The 12,297-nt window shown below is 42.0% G+C and overlaps 1 protein-coding gene across 1 annotated transcript; it reads right to left on the bottom strand.

Moving 5' to 3' along the window:
- Positions 1 to 1,160: 1,160 nt before the first annotated feature.
- On the bottom strand, positions 1,161 to 7,017 carry LOC114568513 (gastrula zinc finger protein XlCGF71.1-like). The gene is made up of 2 exons (XM_028598126.1): positions 6,307 to 7,017; positions 1,161 to 1,168 (listed from the first exon to the last, which is right to left on the bottom strand). Exons 1-2 carry the CDS (start codon positions 6,902 to 6,904, stop codon positions 1,161 to 1,163), a joined length of 606 nt encoding a protein of 201 aa, XP_028453927.1. The 5' UTR covers positions 6,905 to 7,017.
- Between the last annotated feature and the right edge of the window lie 5,280 nt (positions 7,018 to 12,297).

Below are 12,297 nucleotides of genomic sequence, written 5' to 3'. Positions count from 1 at the left end.
CACACAGAGACACACTCTCTCTCTCTCACACACACACATTTACATACAGACACCTTTCATACACACACACACACACAGACAGAGACGTGTATACATACACACACACACACATAGACAGAGACGTGTATACATACACACACACACATAGACAGAGACGTGTATACACACACACACACACACACACACACACACACACACACACACACACACACACACACACGTACTCACATACACAGGTTACAATACTGTGCTGTTGTGTTCCAAGGCCAACATCACTACTATGTAACAATCACCTATACAGTCCTAAGGGATTACCTATTAAATAAGAACCTTTGTTTATGTAGAAATCAGCCCCGAAATCACCATCACCAAACCCACCAGACTCCATGTAAATAATCAGGACTTTTAGCGTGTATTGTAAGTATGTAAATGGATCGTTAATTTTAACCAAACCAGAGTGGTGATTGTTGGAACAGTGGATAGATGAACCAAGACGGCTTTTGAAAGTTTTATTGTGTTTCTGTCCACTTTGAATGCAGTGTGTTTTACGATGATAAAAGTACTGATTATTTACATGGAGTCTGGTGGGTTTGGCGAAGGCCTGTTAAAGAGCGAAGATTACAATAGATCTTATGAACAAATGCTTATTTCCATACGTCCTATCGTCATATCGTTGCTGAGAGAAGAGATCCCAGGAAGGAGAGAAAGATCAACTGAAGGTTTAATGACCAAACCTGCTCTGTGTAGCCGAAGCTGAGGGTTGTAAACAGCGTCCAGTAGCTCCCGTTGTCGCTCGTTCTCCTCTTTTGAACGACAAAGTTCCTCCTCGTACTCTGCTATCGTTCTTTCAAACAGCCCAAATATCTCTTCAGCAGCCGCAGTTAGTCGCTGCTCCACCAACGCTCTCAGCATCTGGACTTTACACATTTTACCTCTTTCTCAACACAACAAAGACACTCTGCTAACACGCGTTTCTGCTAGACGCCATCTTGTTCAAAGTGTGAAGTTAGCCGCAGTGAAGACTACAGCTTCCGGTGCAGATTAGTTGCAGAGCTTCAAAATAAAAGTCCGGAAGTGTTCCAGATTTCCACAGGAAAACACACATGAATATAAATGATTAAAACACACTTTTGAAGAAAGAAAAATACATTATTAAATCTTCAGAGGTCTGAGAGAAAAAAACAAAGAACCAAATTAAAGATGATAGTAGTTTGTTTACATTTCCTTTTGAAGTGTCAAACAGAAGATATAAGTTTGGTCTTGCAGTGTAATTTCATCTGATTTTGTTATTTGAAGGTGAACATTAACTTCACCTTCATAAAGTAGGAAACACTGTGAATGGACCCTGTCACTACCCGATTTCGAGTGCAGATGTCAGTCTGTGTCAATACAGAAATTTATGAAATCCATAAAATAATGAACTTTTCTCATTATAAACAATAACAGAAGATGGAAATTATTTCAAAAACGTTTTAGCCATCTATGATGGCTTGATTGCTAACGTTAGCTCAAAACGCCATTCAAGTGACAGCCTTTGTTGTGTTTGATTGCTAACTTGTAGCCAGCAGTGAACCAACTTCGTTTTTTAGGTCCATGTTTATTGTGACATTACAGATGTCTCTCGTTATGGGCCTCTAATCGAGGACAGACATCAGGGATCATGCTGTAAAAATGTGATGCCTTACTCTAAATAATAAATTACTGCCATGTCACAACGTTACGCATGCGCAACTCACATCTGCACTCGACTCACATCGGGTAGTGACAGACAGGGACCAATCAGGGTTTGTTATTGTGTTCTCACCCAACAGGAGGTGCATCTCATGGCCAGTAGCAGATTAAGGTGGTCAGGGGTCCCTAGGCTGCTCTTTGTGTGAGCCCCCCCACTCTTAATCATTGTGTTTTACTGGAAAAATGTATTTAGTGCCATACATGGTCCACACGCAAATACGGTGAACTGGCATATACACAGTTAGGTCCTCATTTATGAAACGTGCGTACGACCTAAAACAGGCGGGCGTACGCCGATTCCTACGCAAAGCTCGGCATTTATCAATTTGGACGTGAGCGTAGGCTGCGATCAAATCTCACATCTGGTCAGAACTCGTGTACGCAAGTTTCTGAGTCAGTGTGGACTTGCGGTGCAGCATATACTCAGTTTAACAGGAGAAGGAGAAGTCATCAGTTGATCACTTATCAGCAAAGGCAGATCTGGCTCTTTTAGAAGACCTCTATGCGCCGGTACAACACGTACACACACGTGCCACGGTGGAGCGCTCCATCGGATTGTTTAAGGGCAGATGGCTCGCATCAGTGGGGGGACCCTATACATGGCAGAAAAAGTCTGCAACATTGTTTTAGCCTGGGGGTTCTGCACAACATCTCGCAGGGAAACTGGGTGCCATAAATGGAGCCAGATGAGCCAATTCCCAGAGAGCAGAGTCCAGAACAGCCCCAACTGAAGGAGACAGGATATTAGTATTCCTCGCTTTTAAAAGGTAGCCTATAGTGTTATGTTTGGCAATGATATTCAATACAGGAAACATGACGATGCACAACATTTTTATTTATTATTCAGGTTTTCATTTCTATGTCGTGAACGATTTATTTCTGCCATTGACCGAGTTAGTTTTCCCAGCCCCTCTGCTGTCAGGAGACAGGGTCGTGGTGGTGGTCCAGCACGGGGGGGGGTGGAGGACACGCGCTCTCCCTCAGCTGTTGTCTCGTTATGACTAATGGAAAAAAAAGTAAACGAGTAAAATAAAAGACACTGCATAAACTCCGCTACCGTGTGTTTATTTAAATATAGGTACACCATGTAGGCCTAAGAGATTGCAATAGAAGCCTGTATATTACTATTAGGACTATAGAAAATACGTCAAGGATGTATAAATTAAATAGGCTAAACTTCAGCTGGAGTCCGATTTACTACGGCAACACTGTTGACCGCATCAGTGATCTCTTTCCATTCCGCATTCTTTCTACAGCCTTTAATACCAGTGTTCAGGCTGCCAAATAGTCCACACGTTAGTGCAAATGAACCAGAGATTTCAGGGTTTCAATCTCCACCTCTGAAAAGTTCCGCTTCTCAGCCGGATTACGTCTCGCCATGTCGTAAATCGTAGGGGCGAGGCCTCAAAACCCAGAATATATTGGGGCGTGATATTTAAATGACGATCGTTTCCAGCCGCCGTATTTATCAATGTACGACCATTCTTACGCTCTGATTGGTGTGATACGAACGTTTCATAAATCACACGTGAAGCCTGTCGTAAGATGAGATTAATTAAGATAAGATTCCTGCTCTCATATCTGCGCTGGTTTCTACGTTAGGTTGATAAATGAGGGCCATTGAGACAGCCAACACTAGTATTTTCTTTACATTCCTTCAAGTGGTGGACCACAACAGTAAGAAAGTTACCACACCACATAGTTAAAATGAAAAATATAACATTACAAAACAAAACACAAATGCAAACAAGAATAAGGCCCAGTGCTTAGAATCAGCTCTTTAATTATGATCAAGAAACACTGGCACTACAACCAAAACTAACATCAACAGAGATGTAAGTGGAAAGAATACCAGATATAACCTTCTGCCTCCACAGTCCCAAAACAACTACAACGGAAATGTAATTATAAACAGCAAAGCAACAGAATACCCTGCATTCACATTTCAACTGCAAGCTGGTAGTCACTTTTAGCTTTATTAACCAACAGGTAAGGTACAGCATCTGCATCAGTGCAGAACACCATGTTTTACTGAGGCAAAAATCACATCATCAGTGGTGGAAGAAGTATTCAGAGCCCTAAAAGTACTAATACCACACTGTAAAAGAGCTATGTTACAAGTTATGCATTGATCATGTTACTTAAGTAAAAGTCTGTAAATATCGTCTGGAAAATTCTCTTAAAGTGTTAAAGTAAACGTACTAAATGCGGAAAAAATCCTCATATTTTAGAAATGATCCAAAGAGTTCTGTCACTGCCAAAAGTACAAGTACGTCAACATTTGGACTTAAGTACAGTACTGGAGTAAATGTACATAGTTACATTACACTACTGATCATTACACGTAATACACTAAACTGTATATAAAACAAAGCCATAATAAAAAAACAGCAGCACATCAACAAATAATAATCAATCAATCAAAATTTATTTATAGAGCACTTTAAAATCCAAAGGAGGACACAAAATGCTTTAATAACACTGTTATTATAACAGCAATAATGAAACAGCAGCACAATAATAAATACGTACATATGTACGCGTCAGACGGTTCACACCTAGCCGTCGTCCATTAATACCTGACAATGGACACCTGGAACCCGCTTATACAAAAACAGGGGGAATCTCTTCTTTAACCACCAACAGCTGCTCAATATCTGCAGGAAACACATACAGACACATGTTGTGGAACTGTATCTTATCACCTGGATTGTGATTGTTATAAAGAAATACTGGTTGTCCTGTCAGTTACTTAAGTTACATCTACACTATTAGTTTTCCTATTCAGCAGTGGACAACTGTTGACTGACATATTAGGGCACTCTTGTGGTGAAATAATGCACCTGCGCTGTTAAGGACAAAGTGGCGCAGTCGGTACTTAAGAGGCATAACAAGAGACACTTTGGAATAACAGATTGTTAAGTGGACTTTACTGCATTGAAATGGTTTAAGGGTATATGAGACTTTTTTTTTGATGCAGAGCTAATCTAATCACCATGTTACTTCCTTGAGCTGTACCTTTCTAGTTTTAAGACTGTAGTATTTGGACAATGTTGACATTCTCCTATGTTTGTTTTTATAGCAACTTAATGGGGCAATCTGTGTTATTTCTTTCCCCAAGAACTACATCCTTATATGTAACCATCGCCGATACAGTCCTAAGTGAATACCTATTCAATATTTGGTCCTTCGAGCCAGAAGTGAAGTTTTCCCCGGCTCTCAAGATGCAGCCTAGTTTCACATACAGTGGGGCCTTACCAGAATCAACACGTCCAAAGTGGCAGTTACAACATCCTCCCTACCTTAGAGACCATGACATGAGTTTTGTCGGCCACAGGCAATCCATTACAACTCCTAGCTATCTGCACACAGCATAGTATGCTACAAATCTATAAGGATCACGTAAGTAAACCATCAGCATTGTCCGCCCGCCTTGAGTCAGACAGGGTGGAATTGTATCTTAGATGAAAGGGCCTTGATGGGACTAGGGCACCTGATACTCACCCTATTGTTGAGCAACAGTCTGTAGGAGCTAGGGGGGAGGGGGCTGAAATACCAAACCCATTAATCCAATAATTCACCTTACCATCGACATTGGAAAACATCGTCAGCTGCTCATTTGCCGCAGTGTGGACTTCCCCCTGCAACTGGGGAGTCGGGGAGAGACTACTGCTTATCTCAGCCTGCAGAGCCCATCCCCACAGGTATTAACTCTTCCTTTCACACAGCACGTGCATCTTAGGACCACCAGGAGGGCCGGCAACCATCAGAACACGGCTGGGAGGGACACTTCAAGGGTTAGGGGGCTGGGTCTAACGTTAGAAGTCCGCTGACCCACTGCTGCTGGATCTAACGGTTCCTCCTCATTCGCTCCAAGAACGTCCCCCAAGCTGCATCAGGAGGCTCTCCTCCCAGTGAGCTTCGACACAGTTTACGGCCCGTGACAAAGCAATGCACAAAAGAGTTTTTATAGTTTCATACAGATCACAATATGTCCATCTCAGCTTTGCTTCAAAGAAAAAACTCCTCCTCTCCCTGACAGGAAACACCTTGCTAGGCTAACTTCTCAATGCTACCTCCATCACATCTCCCTTGTTTAAACTAAAGATAGCTTTCAACCTGCACTTCCTGAATCAAATAAACTCCCATATTGATACATGATTAATAGTGAGTTTTGCTAAACATACGTTACTTTGAAAGAAGTGAAAATATATTTCGGCCCCATAAAATATCGGGTGGTTACGTTTGTCTGATTTCTTGATTAGAATTGATTATATGACAGGCATTACAAGACAAAGCAATACCTAACAGAATATTTAAAATAAGAGTGTACTTTTTCTTGCCACACAATATAATGTCTTCTATCTAGATGTTGATACATAAAGATTTTTGTTTGATACTTGAGAAGTTTTGATTGGACTAAAAGAAGGCAAAAACATTATTCCATGTCACCAGTCTCAGGACCAGAAGAGTCTCCAGTCTGGTCTTCAGTCTCTGGTTGTAAAAGTGGATGGGAGTTCCTGGCTGGTTCTGGTCCTCCACAGTCCTCTCCATCAGCTTCTGTTTCCATCGGACCAACACATTTATGTGTTTTGACATCAGAATGCCAGGCAAATCTTTTGTTACAAACACTGCAGCTGAATCTTTTCTCTCTTGTGTGGACTACCATGTGTGACCGTAAATTTCCTCTCCGTGTAAAAGATTTCTTACAGACTGAGCAGCTGAAAGGTTTTTCTCCTGTGTGAGTCATCATGTGTTTCTTTAGGTGTCCACTTTCAGTGAAAGCTTTATCACACTCAGAGCAGCTGAAAGGTTTTTCTCCTGTGTGGATTCTCATGTGTTTCTTCAGGTGTCCACTTTCGGTGAAAGCTTTATCACAATCAGAGCAGCTGAAAGGTTTTTCTCCTGTGTGGCTTCTCATGTGTTTCTTCAGGTGTCCACTTTCGGTGAAAGCTTTATCACACTCAGAGCAGCTAAAAGGTTTTTCTCCTGTGTGGATTCTCATGTGTTTCTGTAAATCTCCACTCCGTGTAAAATATTTCTTACAGACTGAGCAGCTGAAAGGTTTTTCTCCTGTGTGAATTCTCATGTGTTTCTGTAAATGTCCATTCTGTCTAAAAGATTTTTTACAAATTGAGCAGCTGAAAGGTTTTTCTCCTGTGTGGATTCTCATTTGGTCATTCAGATGTTGCCTTTTTCCAAATCCGTCAACACATTCAGAGCAGCTGAATGTTTTCTTACATGTTGAATCATGTTTCAGAGAGTTTAAAGCTGACTGAGGTTCTCTGGTCTCCTTCCAATCAGCACTGTCATCAGTCTCAGGATCAGAAGAGTCTCCAGTCTGGTCTTCAGTCTCTGGTTGTAAAAGTGGATGTGAGTTCCTGGCTGGTTCTGGTCCTCCACAGTCCTCTCCATCAGCTTCTGTTTCCATGTGTTGAGTTTGTCTCTGATGAAGCTGTGAGGACTGAGCTTCCTCTTCATCATCTTCACTCTTCACAGGGACAGGAGTGAATGGGAACTTGGTGATATCAGCCTCCTCCAGCCCTTGAAGCTGCTCTCCCTCCTGCTCCTCTTTAATGTGTGGGGGGGGCTCTGGCTCCTGCTGGTCCACACTGGAGCTACACTCCTGCTGCTCAGGGGGAACCTCTTCTTTAACCACCAACAGCTGCTCAACATCTGCAGGAAACAGAATCAAACAGACACATTACTGACCACCACTCAAACTAAACTCAAACCAATAATAATGAGATGTAGTTTGTATCGTCATAGACATGAAAACTAAAATGAAAACAAATTTTGTCTAACAAACTGATACAAAGTAGCATAGCATAGCTTGTTAAGGTCAGCTTGCTAAAACCTGTTACAAAATGGAACCATTTAGGGCTGTCCCTAAGGATTATTTTTGTCATTGATTAATCTAACAATTCATTTGCATATTACTCCAAAGATTTTTTTTAACTGAACTTTGGAGAATCAGTATTTTTACCTAAGTACTTGACATAAAACTTAAAATGGCTATGACATGGATTAATTTCATCACTGGAGTAATGTACAGTTAAGATAATCACTGGCAAATGTATTTTTGCATCAGTGTGGCGCAAGGGAAATAATTGAAACGCAGGGCTCCAGCCTACGTAAATGGCCTGAAGTTTATGCTTCCAACTTGCGTTGGTGTGTCTTCCCTGTTCTTTCTGTCAACGGTGGGAAATCTGTAGCAGGAAAAGTTAACCCTCTCCTTGATTTCATGTTGTTTATGGAGAAGAGTTGGGGGAAACGCTATGCTACCAAGCCACGGCTGAGCGTAATGTTAATATTATCAGACTGATCTCATTAAGTGGCGTATGTATGACACGCCAATTCGTATGCCATTTTGGCGTGTTATTAAGATGCATAATTGTTTTTTAGCCTGTTTATCAACGCCATTTGGTCTCCATTGACCTACATTATGTGTGAATTATCGCCTTAACGAGTACTATGAAAGGACGGCGGTATATATACAGTGGGGGAAATAAGTATTTGACCCCTTGCTGATTTTGCAGGTTTGCCCACTTACAAAGAATGCAAAAATCTACAATTTTAATCATATGTACATTCTAACAGTGAAAGACAGAATCCCAAAGAAAATTCCAGAAAAATCACATCATATGAATTTATTAAAATTGATAACCATCTGATGAGGAAAAACAAGTATTTGACCCCCTGGACAAACAGCATGTTAATATTTTGTAGAAAAGCCATTATTGGCCAGCACAGATGTCACACGGTTTTTATAGTTGGTGACAAGGTTTGTGCACATTTCGGCAGGGATGTTGGCCCACTCCTCCCTGCAGACAGCCTCCAAATCATTCAGGTTCCGAGGTTGTCGCCTGGCAACTTGAATTTTAAGCTCCCTCCAAAGATTTTAAATCGGATTCAGGTCTGGAGACTGGCTAGGCCACTCCAGAACCTTGATGTGCTTCTTCTTCAGCCACTCTTTTGTTGCTTTGGCGGTGTGCTTAGGGTCGTTGTCGTGCTGAAACACCCATCCTCGACCCATCTTCAGCTCTCTCACTGAGGGAAGGAGATGTCAGTCCAGAATTCCACGATACATGGCCCCGTCCATCCTCCCCTCAATACGATGGAGTTGTCCCGTCCCCTTGGCTGAAAAGCACCCCCAAAGCATGATGTTGCCACCACCATGCTTGACGGTGGAGATGGTGTTCTTTGGGTTGTACTCTGTGTTCTTTGCCCTCCAAACACGACGAGTTGAGTTGAGGCCAAAAAGTTCTATTTTGGTCTCATCTGACCACATCACCTTCTTCCAGGCCTCTTCTGAGTCGTCCAGGTGGTGAATGGCGAACTTCATGCGGGCCTGTACATGTTTCTTCTTGAGCAGGGGGACCTTGCGTGCGCTGCAGGATTTCAATCCATGACGGCGTAGTGTGTTACCAACCGTTTCTTTTGTAACTGTGGTCCCAGCTGCCTTCAGTTGATTCATCAGTTCCCCCTTGTGGTTTTGAGATGATTCCTCACCGTTCGCATGATCAGGGACACCCCACGAGGCAAGATCTTGTGTGGAGGCCCAGACCGAGGGAGGTTGGCGGTGGTGTGGTGCTTCTTCCATTTCCTGATAACTGCACCGACAGTTGATTTTTTCTCTCCAAGTTGCTTTCCGATTCTCTTGTAGCCCATCCCAGCCTTGTGCAGATCAACAATCTTGTCCCTGATGTCCGTAGAAAGCTCTTTGGTCTTGCCCATGGTGGTTATGTTGGATGCTGGTTGTTTGGGTGTTGACAGGTGTCTTTTATACAGGTAACGAGGTGAGGCAGGTGTATTTGATGTAGATAATTGGTTCAGATTGGGGCTGTGTCTTAAAGAAAGACTAACTGGCTTGTAGGAGCCAGAATACTTGCTGTTTGTCCAGGGGGTCAAATACTTGTTTTTCCTCATCAGATGGTTATCAATTTTAATAAATTCATATGATGTGATTTTCTGTAATTTTCTTTGGGATTCTGTCTTTCACTGTTAGAATGTACATATGATTAAAATTGTAGATTTTTGCATTCTTTGTAAGTGGGCAAACCTGCAAAATCAGCAAGGGGTCAAATACTTATTTCCCCCACTGTATATATATATAATAATAATAATTTTTTAGCTAGCTAACAGTAACTGAGTACCACACCTCAGTCGTACTTTGCTCATATAGGTTAGTTTTATTTTTTGGCTAAAATGGAACTAAAATCTCAATTGGGAACATAAAGCTGAAGACTTGTTATCGAATCAAAATGTAAAGGTAAATTCGGCATGTAGCTATATAGCTAATCTGCCAACTAACTCTAAATCATATTTAAAAAAAGGTGAAGAGTTTCAGGGCCTTCTAATGACTCTATGACGTACTTAAACTCCCAGCAAGGTTTTATTTTTACCCTGCTTATTACCAAAATTAGTTTTAGGACATTTTACTAAGACTGTGGTTCATTTCTGTACACTCGGCATTAAACCTGGTTAACAATTGATTTTGCAAACGGGGTTCAAAATTAGATGGTGCCTGTTAAGTTGGCTAACATTTACTTTATTAGCTTTACCATGGCCTAATTAGTGGCATAGGAGACTGTAGTGTAGATAAGGGGTAGATGCTCCGGCTAGGTGCTAGTTACGGGTTATCACTAGGTTCATGCAGGTGTGTCGGCCAGAACACAACTTAAGGCCAAATATCCAGAGCATAAATGAATGAAGAGCTGAGAGATGTTCCTTTCCGTTTATTTCTCTTTCCTTTATGTACGTTTGAGTGTGAGTGTGGTTTCTATAAAAGAGAGGAACAAAATACAAATGAATAAAGGAAACATATGTATACACTCATTCCTTCTTACGCCCTAATATACATTACCGAACATAAAATAAACAACAGTCAGCATATAGCTATATATCTCTTAAACTCCAAATAATTCAAGCAGAGAAAAGGGATTTAAACACTTACAGTGGGGAAATAAGTATTTGACCCCTTGCTGATTTTGCAGGTTTGCCCACTTACAAAGAATGCAAAAATCTACAATTTTAATCATATGTACATTCTAACAGTGAAAGACAGAATCCCAAAGAAAAATCCAGAAAATCACATCATATGAATTTATTAAAATTGATAACCATCTGATGAGGAAAAACAAGTATTTGACCCCCTGGACAAACAACATGTTAATATTTTGTAGAAAAGCCATTATTGGCCAGCACAGATGTCAAACGGTTTTTATAGTTGGTGACAAAGTTTGTGCACATTTCGGCAGGGATGTCGGCCCACTCCTCCCTGCAGACAGCCTCCAAATCATTCAGGTTCCGAGGTTGTCGCCTGGCAACTCGAATTTTAAGCTCCCTCCAAAGATTTTCAATCAGATTCAGGTCTGGAGACTGGCTAGGCCACTCCAGAACCTTGATGTGCTTCTTCTTCAGCCACTCTTTTGTTGCTTTGGCGGTGTGCTTAGGGTCGTTGTCGTGCTGAAACACCCATCCTCGACCCATCTTCAGCTCTCTCACTGAGGGAAGGAGATGTCGGTCCAGAATTCCACGATACATGGCCCCGTCCATCCTCCCCTCAATACGATGGAGTTGTCCCGTCCCCTTGGCTGAAAAGCACCCCCAAAGCATGATGTTGCCACCACCATGCTTGACGGTGGAGATGGTGTTCTTTGGGTTGTACTCTGTGTTCTTTGCCCTCCAAACACGACGCGAGTTGAGTTGAGGCCAAAAAGTTCTATTTTGGTCTCATCTGACCACATCACCTTCTTCCAGGCCTCTTCTGAGTCGTCCAGGTGGTGAATGGCGAACTTCATGCGGGCCTGTACATGTTTCTTCTTGAGCAGGGGGACCTTGCGTGCGCTGCAGGATTTCAATCCATGACGGCGTAGTGTGTTACCAACCGTTTCTTTTTGTAACTGTGGTCCCAGCTGCCTTCAGTTGATTCATCAGTCCCCCCCTTGTGGTTTTGAGATGATTCCTCACGTTCGCATGATCAGGGACACCCCACGAGGCAAGATCTTGTGTGGAGGCCCAGACCGAGGGAGGTTGGCGGTGGTGTGGTGCTTCTTCCATTTCCTGATAACTGCACCGACAGTTGATTTTTTCTCTCCAAGTTGCTTTCCGATTCTCTTGTAGCCCATCCCAGCCTTGTGCAGATCAACAATCTTGTCCCTGATGTCCGTAGAAAGCTCTTTGGTCTTGCCCATGGTGGTTATGTTGGATGCTGGTTGTTTGGGTGTTGACAGGTGTCTTTTATACAGGTAACGAGGTGAGGCAGGTGTATTTGATGTAGATAATTGGTTCAGATTGGGGCTGTGTCTTAAAGAAAGACTAACTGGCTTGTAGGAGCCAGAATACTTGCTGTTTGTCCAGGGGGTCAAATACTTGTTTTTCCTCATCAGATGGTTATCAATTTTAATAAATTCATATGATGTGATTTTCTGTAATTTTCTTTGGGATTCTGTCTTTCACTGTTAGAATGTACATATGATTAAAATTGTAGATTTTTGCATTCTTTGTAAGTGGGCAAACCTGCAAAATCAGCAAGGGGTCAAATACTTATTTCCCCACTGTATA

The sequence above is a fragment of the Perca flavescens genome, chromosome 14 (genome assembly GCF_004354835.1).
Source record: "Perca flavescens isolate YP-PL-M2 chromosome 14, PFLA_1.0, whole genome shotgun sequence".
Classification (NCBI taxonomy): Eukaryota; Metazoa; Chordata; class Actinopteri; order Perciformes; family Percidae; genus Perca; species Perca flavescens.
The sequence above is the reverse complement of the archived record's forward strand: the minus strand, read 5'-3'. Positions and strand labels throughout refer to the sequence as shown.